This window comes from Gavialis gangeticus, unplaced genomic scaffold (genome assembly GCF_001723915.1).
Source record: "Gavialis gangeticus isolate Ggan-Ray unplaced genomic scaffold, GavGan_comp1, whole genome shotgun sequence".
Taxonomy (NCBI): Eukaryota; Metazoa; Chordata; order Crocodylia; family Gavialidae; genus Gavialis; species Gavialis gangeticus.
Genome location: NW_017728994.1, coordinates 7064490 through 7076292, shown reverse-complemented (window position 1 = coordinate 7076292; position 11803 = coordinate 7064490). Strand labels below are relative to the sequence as shown.

Sequence of the window (11803 nt, the reverse complement as noted above, 5' to 3'; positions counted from 1 at the left end):
GCTCAGGCCTCGGGTGGATCCCTCAGGCACTATCCTGCATGGCACATGGGTGCTTGCCAAGTGGTAGCTGCTGGAGCCCGGGGGGCGGGGTGGGGGGAAGGGGGCGGAGAGGAGAGGAGGCAGGAGGGAGGTGCCACACAGGGCTCCAGGTACCCGCAGGCTGAAGGCACCACCTGGGTGCAGCATGGCTGTTCCAGCAGGCGGCAGCCACTGCGGGTGCTGAGGCAGGAGTGCCTGGCTCCTTCCCTGGCCCTTGCAGCACCCAATGGCAGCCCCGCTGCTACACTTGTTCCTACTTAAGCCCTGCCAGTTCCACTGCACAACTTTGCTCAGATCTAGTCCCCCAGGTAACCACTAGTTACACCTCCCTGCAGCAGCCACGCCATGCTGCAGCCTGGATCCATGCCATGTCCCATACTGCCTCTGCTGGAACCATTCCCCCAACAGCAGGCAGCACTGAGCCAAGGGCCCTGCCACCCCATGCCGCTGCTGCTGGTGGTGCTGCCTTCTCACTCCCTCATACTTGCTGTGAGGAACATACTGTGGCCGTGGGGTTCAGTTCTGGCTGGTGGCAGAGTTCTCTGCAATCCTACATACGACCCTTGACCCCAGTTCCCTGTGATGCTCTGCCCCCTCTGTCATGGGACCACTTAACCCATGTCATTAGAGGAGGTCAAATAGGTCATTTTTTTAAAGTGATATTTACATCCCCAGTATCCTATGGCTTCAAATAAAACAATAGTGTTCCTTGGTACAAAGGACACATCCTGATCAATCTGTTTTAGCTGACTGGCTCCCAGACCAAAACAACTGTGCTGGCATCAGAAAGAGCTCTGTGAACTACTAAACTGGTCACCAGCTGGGGCACAGCAATTGCTTTTTTTTAAAAAAAATATAAAAAAACATGACAGTCTGTCAAGATCACAGTCTGTAAACTCTTCTCTTGTCAATCTGCAATCCATGCCCGAAGTGAAAGACCTGAACTGTCCAGGTTTTGTAATTTTTCTGTCAAATGGCATGGGGATAGGGTACAAATGTGCAAAACAAGGTGAGCTAGGGAATACCAACACTACTAAGCCTGTCAAAATGATCGGGGTTTTGTTTGTTTGTTTGTTTCTTTTACACAGCAGTGTCTCACTACTTAAAAGCAGCTCAGGGAGGTCCACATGAATAACTTCGTTAAATTCCCTGATCACTGAAATGATATAAATCCACGTTTGCCTTTGTTATAGACTCACCTGCAGCATACCATGTCCATTGCTTTCAATAGTGCCTTCATAGGTGATGTGTAGCCTGGACAGTTTTTTCTGAGATCTGTAATTCAATACAGTAGAGAGACAATGTTACTTTACAGGAAAGAGAAACAATTAATTACAGCAAACGTAAAAAAAAAAAAAAAAAAAAATCTCCATTATAAACATGTGCCAAAAACCCAAACAAAATTTCTAGCTGCGGCAACATAAATCCAAAGCAATTCCACTGACTTCAAAAGAACAACTTGTATGTTTTCCAGAGAAATATTCCAGATAAACAAAGTAACTGGGCACACCTACACATGTGCTTTAATGTGCATTAACCCATTTTAACGCGCATTAAGACGTCACAAAAACAACACACACTTTTGCTAATGTGCATTAAAACAAGCTAATGCACCATTTTCTAGTACCTTACAATGGAGGTACTAAATTGAATGCGCATTATTAAAAGCACATTAATGAACATATAGATGTGCCCACCAAGACCAGAATCTGGCACAATGAAACAAAAGACACATGAATTGGTGATACAGGTTATGAAAACAAAAAGGAACCCCAAAAACTTTGCATTGAACCTTCCATTTGATGATCTCCACTTCTTATGAAGAAAATTAATCCACCCTACTACCTCTGTGGCAAAACAGAAGTTAGTTTAGGTCAGGGGTGGGCAAAATACAGCCTGCGAGCTGCATCCAGCCCATAAGGCCATTCTATCTGGTCTCCGGGGCCCCTAAAAAATGTATTAAATTATTATTGATCTGCCTTTGGGTCCTGTCAAAAACAACAGGAACCGGGGCAGTGGGACCCAAGGGAAGCCCTGGAGGGCTCCCGCAACAGCAGGGCCCGCCCAGCCCTGCCCCCCCCAGCCAGAAGCCCCAGTAGGGGCTTCCAGCCTGGGACCACGTGGATGCACCGCGCCAGAACCTCAGGTAAGGGCAGGGGGGGGGCAGGGAAGGAGCACGGGGAAAAGCGGCCCGGGGAAAAGCGGCTCTTCCCCCACCCTGTAGCCAGCGCTCTGTGCTGCAGCCACTCACAGCCCATGTGGGGCTATCTTGAACAGGCACAGGCTGCAAGTGGCTGCAACACAGGGCGCTGGCCACAGGGCGGGGAGGGGCCACATTTCCCCCACGCTCCACACCAGCTTGTAACCCGCCCACGTAGCCAGCCTGGGCCTGGCACTGGCTCTGGGCTCACCCACTAGGGCTGTGCACCGCGGCAGCAGTTGTGGCCTCCCCACTTGCCGCACCAGGCAGTGTTTGCCACTGCCACCCTTAGGCTGCCCAGTGTGCGAGCTCCACGCAGGCAGCAGCAGCAAACACTGCCTGGTGCAGCAAGCAGGGGGGCTACTTTTCTCCACACCAAGCAGCTGCTGCTGCTGCACACAGCCCCAACGGGCAAGCCCAGAGCTGGCGCAGGGCCCAGGCTGGCAGTGGGGGTGGGTTACAAGCTGGTGCTCAGCACAGGAGAAAAGTGGCTTCTCGCCCGCCCTGTGCCTGGCGCCGCAGCCCTTCACAGCCCACCTGGGGCTGCCTGTGCCTGATCAAGGCAGCCCAACATGGGCTGCAAGTGGCTGCAGCACAGAGCGCAAGCCACGGGGTTTTCCCTTGCGCTCAGCACCAGCTCCTTCCCTGCCAGCAAACAGGGTGTCGGGGCTGCATGCTGCACCCCCCCGCCTGTACCGCAGGGCTGGGCGGGGCACTGGGAGTGAATGGGTGTGGGAGCACGAGGCCTGCACCGATGTTGACAGGGCCCAGAGCAGGGTGGCAGAAGCATGGGGTCCCAGTTGGCAGGGGCTCTAGGGAGGAAGGCCAACTCCCTTCTCTCCTTGCTGGTGCAGTCCAGCCTGGCTCCACAGACCCCTGCCAGCCTACACTCCGCTTTGGGCCCCACTAGTGCTGGCTCTGGGACATTGGTCCCAAGACACTGGTCCCAAGATGGTGACCGGGGCCAGGGTACCTGTCAAGGGGCGGGGCTACCCATGCGGCCCTCGACAGCTTGCCAAAACTGGCTAAGTGGCCCCCCACCTGAAATAATTGCCTGCCCCTGGTTTAGGTGCCCAAAGTTAAATAGCAAGTAAACAACAGAGTTGGAAACAGAATTCAGATATTCAAGGCTTTCAATCCCTTGCTTTGTCCACTATATTCACTGTACAGGTCTGTAACTAAATCCTCAGTACATAACGGATAGACATAAGCTCTGTTTCCCCGATGTATTATTCTACGAATGGAGACACAGGAGGGAAAGTGCCTGTGGGAAGGCAGAATTCCATGCCAGTGTGCCACATAAACTGTACCTTGAGGAAAATGTGTTATGCTTGCTTTGCCTACTGCAGTGGTGCTCAAGCTCAGCAGACTCAAGGCACCCCTCAGAGTCCTGCAACACCCAGATTGATAAGCATTGCTTTACTGTCAGTTATTTGCTCTAGCTTGCTAAAGATTTGCTCACTCTGAAAAATCTTGCTGTTCGTGTAATTTTATTTCTGGGTGTACCCTTTAGCTTGCAATGTACTCTTGCTCTTGGTTTTTATAAAATTGGCCTTATTTCAATCAAAACAATAAATAATTTCCATGTAGAATGGAAAAAAGAAATGTGTTTTATTTTATTAGGACACCACCCAAGTTAAAGTCAGACTAATTCTGTTAATTCCACCATGTAAGATGTTATCAATACATTTAATCACAGTATAATCACATTTAAAAAAAGAGACCAAAAAAGTAATTTAAATTTGGCTGCATTAAACATTCAGCGATTTATTTCCTGCCTAAACCTAAATCGATCTCTTCTATTTAAGCAAAAAGAAAACATTAAGAAAAAAGAAAACAATACTTTCTATATAAGAAATTATTACACAAGACTGAAGTACATTCATGTTCACGAAGACTTATGTTGTTCATTTAGTTGGACATGAAAATAGTTTCACTTTTCAGTTAAGAAAAAATATGCACTCTCAAGTCCCATGAAACTTAATGGGAAATCTCTCTATACCCTCAAATCAACAGCATTCAGTAACATACATGCATTTCATATTGATAAGTAGTAGGTGGGTATATTACTCAGCTAAAACAATAAGGCACTAAGTTAAGATTTTTTGACAAAATTATCAGCATATGCAATATTTTGCCAGATTTGTTTTAAAATATTGTTTCTCAGGGCCATATGCGCTCATGTGCCCACTGGCAACGCTCACTAAAATTAACGGAGCTACCCTGATTCACACCAGCAGGAGATATGGCCCAAGAGATATACTGTACATTCAGTTTAAAAAAAAATACAACTGAATGTAAGACAACAAAGCTGCACGTACTCTGCCATTAATAATCATACAAGAATTTACTTACCATGACATGTAAAAGTAATTTTTTTTTGAAGTGTGCTTTCCACACCAAAAGCTCTTTTCTGCTAAGCACACATATATCTTGATTTACTTCTCTAATTTACAAATTATAGTGAACTCTAGTTAATTTGTGGAATTCCAATTGGAATACAAATAATGGTGAAATTAAAACACTGGTGAACTGTTCAGTATCAACCAGTAACTGAGGGTAGGTGGAAGGTGCACTGGGAGGGAATCTAAACAATGGGAAAATTTAACCAGAGTGGCAAACTTTCCAATAAGCAAATTTACCAGAGCCTACTGAAATGACACTGAGGATTTTCTCATCTTTTTCTGCATAGAGGCTTAATTCCCTTCCCCTGTCCCTTCACAGTCTCCTGCAGTAATCATCACGTTTACCTTGAAATCATACAACTAAGTTAACTGAGAGCTTTTCCTCACAAAGCACTGTATCACCATCATCTCCAAAAATCAATCTCTTTGCAAAAGGAGAACAAAATTGTTCAAGCAGTGAGTGACAAGGGAAGGCAATGTCAGCTCCTACCCTAACTGCTTTCAATAGGATTACTTTCTAAAAATCTGTAGCAGCCCCTTTAGAGTTTCAGTAGCCATTTATCATGCTGTAACCATAACATAGCTGAAAACTGACAAGACTACCAAAAAAAAAAAATCTATTTCATGCCATTTACAAAATACAGTGTCAAATTTCTCATTTTGTGTCTAGCATGTGTGTGTGCCTTTTAAGGTTAATATGAATTAGTAGTAAGTAAATGAGAAGTGAGTGTACACACCCTGGTTTTATTTTTTGTACATTTTAAGACTAGGGTTTATAACTATTACAGTAATTTATGAAGCCTTTGTTTTTAAAGCACTAACCAAAATCTGCCTAGGAAACCCACAACAGAGAATACCAAGTCTATGAATTGCCATTTAGATTTTTTTTTTTTTTTAATAGAAAAGTCCTAGAACTAAATCATTCAGGGTTATACAACCAATGCTATGTTTCCCCCAACAGCCCCCACTTCCACCACCAGAAGTAGGCTTAAACCTAAAAATGCATATGTTCTACACATGCAGGCATTATTTTATTCAAACTGTTTGACAAAATTGATAGCCCAGTCGAACACTGTTTTCCATACTGACTGTCAACTGTACTGCATTAGAATTCCTGTCACAAGTATTATTTCAAAAATTTGTTTAGATCAGGAACAACTCAGCAAAATGAAACAACCACTAGAGATGCAATTGATGGGTGCACATCAAATTTGCTTTTATATATATATATATTTTTTTTTTTTTTTTTACAAATTTTGGCAATTAGAAGTTGAAAATTTTGTTCTATAGAAGACTGAAAACTGCCTGAACATTAATGTTGTAATCTGGAAAACTCCCATAACTGAAGAGAAGGAAAAAATCCCAAATTACTTCTGGCCGCTGTAAAACCAATTTTCCCCCAAATTCAATTAATAAAAATCATAATTAAAAGCCCCACACAAAGTGTTCCTCTTTGTAATGATTAAGGGCCGAATCCAATTCTCAATAAAGTCACTGGGAGTCTATGGCTTTAATGGAAGTTAGACAAAGCTAAATAAAACAATTTCTCATAGTGAAATGTGTTTGACTTACCTTTCCCAATCTGGAAACTCTTGGAGACTCTGCCTTGTAAATGTCACCAATCCAGTGGGTTCTATAAGCAAATCACACCCAGATAAATACATATTATCCACTGGAAGCCTCAAGTTCTAAAAAGTTACCATTTAAAATTATTCATGAATAAAAGTTACACAGATGTGATTCTTATCTGGAAATATTGTAAACCATTGCAAAATAAAAGAATATCAAATTTTCCTCAAGACTAAATTTGATTCTTACCACCAGCACCAGTACTCAAAATGGAAAAGTGCGACAGAATGAAAATTTCACTTTCTATTCTACCTTCATTTTATATTTGTTAAACAACTAAGAAAAACAGTGTGGGCGTAGTTATATAAGCCGATTCCTAATTTGAGTGTTATTTTTCTTTTTAAGTTTCATACCGAAAAAGGAAAGCACATACAATATTTACTGAAAAACTATCTAAGCTTTAAGCATCACTAGAGCAGAATGTGCTGCCATTTGTAACAATAAGGCTTCAGATGGAATATGGTCCACTGTTCTAAGTCATCAGGTCAGGAGGGTGTTCATAAAAAGTACTCAGCTTGTGGCTGGATGGAAAGGTTGTAGAAGCAACGGACAGTTTAACATTTAAGCTCCTCTGGCTGATTAAAAAGATGCTGTGCTCATAAATTCGAAAGACAGCTGCCGTGGAGCGTATAACAGACAAAAATGGAAAGACTTAACCCTCAAGAGAAAAAAAAGAAGTCATTTGGAGTAAGGTCTTGCAGGACAACATTTCTAATTATGTGGTTTTCTTTTATTTTCTTCCAATAAAATTCAATTGCAAGAGAAGCAACAGCAAAAAAAGTTTAAGTATTACTAAGAGCCATTTTTTTTATTCAGAGCATTCTTTGTACAGAATAAGATACAGGATCCCTGTTACTCCTGTGGAAAAAACTTTGATAGACTGAGCGATATCAGAGACAATATAGTAGGACCACATTTATAAAAAATATCCTTTGGGACTATTTTATTCCCTCAGAAATTTTTCACTTTCTCTGCTACAGTCAATATATAACTACTTTTATAATGAATTTGCATTATTAGTTGCCAAAAATAATGTTGAAAGGTAAAAACCATAGCTCAAAGTGTCTGAAGAAAATGATCCATCTTCCAGGAAGTTTTAAATACTCCTACAACTTAAAAAAAGTCTTAGAAAGTTTGTTCGTTTTTTCTTTTAGAAGATGTACCTCGTATTAATGAAATATTTCCCCACAAGAGCAAGACGATGTTTGACAAATTAAGTATTCACCCCTGAGTACAAAACTTTTGGTTTATGTGGGCTCTGAAGTATTCCCTTACAAGGAACAAAATTAGCATTTATTATAAAATAGTTAGGGAATATAATATGTACACTAATTTCTAGGCCTATTTCTAGCCTTATTAATTCATACTGAAAAACACAGAGGAAGGTCTTTTTGAAAGTACAACAAAGTACTAATTCAAGAATTTCAATTATTAATTTGAAATGATAATATTAAAATTCAATATACCCATTTTACAACATGCAATCTCAGCTGCTTTCATATGCACAAAGGTACAGGGCAGCTGCATTTAGAACAAGAAGGTTGTAGAAAATCAGTTTGCAAGAAGACATTTTTATTTAAGTGTAAAAATGTAGTAAGGTACATGCATCTAAGTCAGATGCATGGATGACACTTCTTTGGTGAATATAGGTGAATGATTTCTACTGACATTAATAAGAGTTTGATGGCTAGAACAAAAGGTAGAATGGAACAACGATAGCACCAAAATGAGATTGTGTCAAGCAAAATAGGAATTTTTTAACCAAATATTCAAGGCATTTATAAAAGATACTAGCCAATTGCCTGTCAAGAATGGTGTGTTACCATCTAATGCCCCATGCTGCTGCTGTTCTGCCTCTTCAGGAAGCTGGGTGGGAGAGCTGAGGCCAGCGCTGCAGGCCCCCCACCCCCTGTCCAGTCCTCGGTGCCGCTTGCAGGGAGCTGGGTGGGGGAGCAGAGGCCAGCACTGCTGGTCCCGGCTCCCCCAGCCCCTGTCCAGCCCTCGGCATGGTTTTGGAATTGTGGCAGTGCTCCCGCATGCTTGGAGCACTCTGATTGGCTGTTACCATCAACCAATCAGAGCGCAAATAAAGTGTTAGGGACGGACAGACTTAGGTTTTATAATATTAGAACTGTATTGTACCTGGACAGCTTTAAGATGACTTCAAGAAAAGATGCACACACAAATTTCTGATATGTATGGAGTTAATCATGAAGGAAAATGCAATTTCAATGTGTGAAGAAAAATATTTTCTAAAACAGACCTTTAAGAACAGAAAAATTTTGCATACAAATGGAGTATGTTAGCCTCATCAAATCATTAATCATCACACCAAAAGGATAGATATACATAACTAGGGCCAGTCTTAAATCCTGGGACCAGCTTGCTAGTACCATGGCCCAAACATGGTGGAGTTCCAGATTTCCATGCCCAAATTGTGGTGTGCCCCCACCCCACCATTGGCAGAGGGGGCAGGTTTAGGGCTAGGTTTAGTTGCACCAGGCAGGAAAACTGTGGTGCAGGGAGTTGGGGGCACTTGGAGGCTGCCTTGAAAGACAGCCCTGGCATTGGGGAAGGGAGGAGAGGAGCTATTTGGTCCTCCACACGTGTTCCCTCCCCCCACCCTCAATGCCCCTATTTTCCATGATATGGCTAATTGCTGAGGAAGTCCCCAGCAAGCACCTATATTCTGGTATTTCATCGCAAATAGCATTTTTTGTGAAAACACTTAATTTAATAATTTTCATGAAAAATGCAAAATCACAATTGTACAGAAAATATAATGAGGAAAAAATGATACAACAAAGGGTCATATTTTCAATGATACAACAAAGGGTCATATTTTCAATGTCTCACTTTCTGTGCTAAAAATATCCATCACAATTTTGTACTACCATTACTTTTTTTTTTTGCATTTGATACATATTCTTCATACGTGTCTGCTTTCTAACCAATGAAACTACACTTTTCATAGCACTAAAAAAAGATCTAGTGAAGTAATGAGAGGATTTACTTTTTTCCGTGACTCTTCTAAAGTAGCAGAAAAGGGTTTTAAGTTTCTCAGGTTTTCTGGGAGACCGTCCTTCAAACAACCTGAATAATAATAATAATAAAAAAAAAAAAAAAGATATAAAAGCTGTTAAAGAAATGTCAGTGGCACACTAACTTTTAGTAACACCAATCTGATCAGACTTGAAAATAACAGGAATAAATTTCAATTAATAGTTGTTATGCACTTTGATTGAAAACAATTTCAGCTTCATAAAACTCAGGCTGTGAAGAGGGGCAGGATGAAGAGAAGAAAGTCTCCCAAAGAAACCCATTGTTACACTGTAAGCCTGCCACGCATCTTTGGTTGAGAATCACATTGGTCTAACACAACTACAATCTGAACTGAAACAGACAGAACTCAATGAGCCAGTGGGACTTTTCTAGTTTTATGTTCCTATAGTCCTAATTTTTTTATTTCCAAGTTGAAGTACCGAAGTAGAGAATGGCAAGAAAAGTTTGCGCTGTTATTGCTCTTAATTTTTTTTTTCATTTCAAAATCTTACATTAATTTAATGTGTATCAAATTCTCAGGATTGACAGCTTTGGAAACTAGAAACTATCCATAGAAGAGGTGTGTACCAAGGACCAAGAATGAAAGGTCTCCCACATTTTGTTACTTTTGGCTTGAAAATGGTATTTAAAGGTCTGTTTTTTGGGGGAACTCGACTGGATTGGAATCAGTTACCTAGAAGTAAAAATCTCCAACTCTAATACTCCAAACTTTCTAAACACCACTCAAAGAACTTATCCAGCTACATGTTGGCAATTCATTTTGGGCTGAAAATAATTTAACTATATTACTCCTCATAAATTTGATTGCATGAGAAAGACACTCCTAGTCATACTTCAATATAAAAAAAGGCAATGACAGAGAATCTCACAAACCCCATTTTAAATTTAACAGGGGTCTACTGACATTCAGAAACTCATTTGTAAAAATCTAAGTATTAAAGGGAAACTTCTGTATGTTTAGCTTTAAGTTAACAGCTTCTTTTAAAATGTTAACTAAAATATTTTTTTTTTTTACTGAATCATCCACCTTCCAGTAACCTGCACTTGTATTGCTTAATTTGGTTTCCTACAAAATGACACAGCACGGTTATTGGTAAGATGTAATGGAATTTGTCTGGAGGGAAAAATAGTTTCCAAAGCCCCTGCAATATGCCTCAAGTAATATGTTCACTAAAAGATGTCTGATACAGTAGAAATCCTTGGGGTTTAAATCTATTTTCGAAAAACATTTTTGAAGTGTAGCAAAGTTAACTTAGAAAGAAGTGACAATGTTATTCATCTGTTTCTATATACCACAAAGGCAACTTGACTTTAAAAGCAAAACGCCTTCAGGTGAAGCAGGCTTTGTAGAAAAGAAATGGATTACATTTTTTTCATATTAATAAACAACACATAAAAACAACCAAAAAAACCCCCAGGCTTTCACAAAAACTTATGTGAAGAAGCAATATTAGACACTGAACGAATTAATATTACCTCTTTTTCAGTTCAGGACATTAATTAGAAAAAGACAAAAGAAGTCTCTAAACCTATTTTACTGTATAGTCACTTTAAAAAGTAGTTAACTACAGGTGTTAACGAAGTGCAGTGTTTACAGAGCCAAAAAAGAAATTAAGTAAAATAGGTGCAAATTAAACCAAACTAAATTAGGTCCAAGAGAAAGGTTTTTGTCAGAAAGAAAAAGAGAAAAAGTATAAAAAAGGAAAATAACTAAAATTAAACTAAAAAGGAAAATTTACTTGTGACATTTTATTTACTGTTTATTTTTAAGTGTACCCTCCATGTGGTTAAATTTATACAGAGTTAAAAATACACTCACTAGCTTATTGTCTCTTTAAATTAAGCAAGATTTTAGTTTAGATCTTGAATCCTTCTCAATCTCTGCCAAATCTCTAGTGGAAGGCTGTCTATGTAGAAAGACAGCATATGATTTGGTATAATAGGTAGTTTGTGTTCTGGAAAAGACCAAGACTTCAATAGCAAAGATTGGGAAAATTAAGACAAAATCAAGCACAAAGGTGAAGCAAAGATAAATTGCTTCTTTCTTTTTTGGTTATTCTAACAGAAGAGCCTTCCCTGGTTAGGAAATTTATGCAAATACATTTTCGAAAGTGTTGTCCCCCTTTGCTCCCATTGAAGCTATTTCTACCTCCACTTATTTCAATTGGAAAAAAAGTTAAGATTAATAACGAGCATTTCTGAAGACTCGCTCATAACTAACCACAGGTAAAAACCTTAGAGAGGCATAAAGAATCATAAAATCATAGAAAATTAGGGTTGGAAGGGTCTTCAGGCAGTCATCTAGCCCAACCCCCTGCTCAAAACAGGACCGTCCTCAACTGTATCATCCCAGCCAAGGTTTTGTCTAGCCAGGTTTTAAAAACCTCTAAGGATTCCACCACCTCTCTGGGTAACCCGTTTCAGTGCTTCACTACCCTCCGAGTGAGAAAGTTCTTCCTAACATCCA

The 11803-nt window shown here is 40.5% G+C and overlaps 1 protein-coding gene across 6 annotated transcripts in view; it reads right to left on the bottom strand.

The window, feature by feature from the left end:
- PARG (poly(ADP-ribose) glycohydrolase) overlaps positions 1 to 11803 on the bottom strand; it is a 160357-nt gene that overhangs the window by 71880 nt on the left and 76674 nt on the right. For all 6 annotated transcript variants that reach the window (XM_019502276.1, XM_019502273.1, XM_019502272.1 and 3 more), the window contains 3 exons: positions 9287 to 9366; positions 6217 to 6277; positions 1239 to 1314 (listed from right to left, as the gene is read on the bottom strand). In XM_019502276.1, the coding sequence (XP_019357821.1) occupies positions 1239 to 1314; positions 6217 to 6277; positions 9287 to 9366 (217 nt within the window). The remainder of the gene's footprint in view (positions 1 to 1238; positions 1315 to 6216; positions 6278 to 9286; positions 9367 to 11803) is intronic.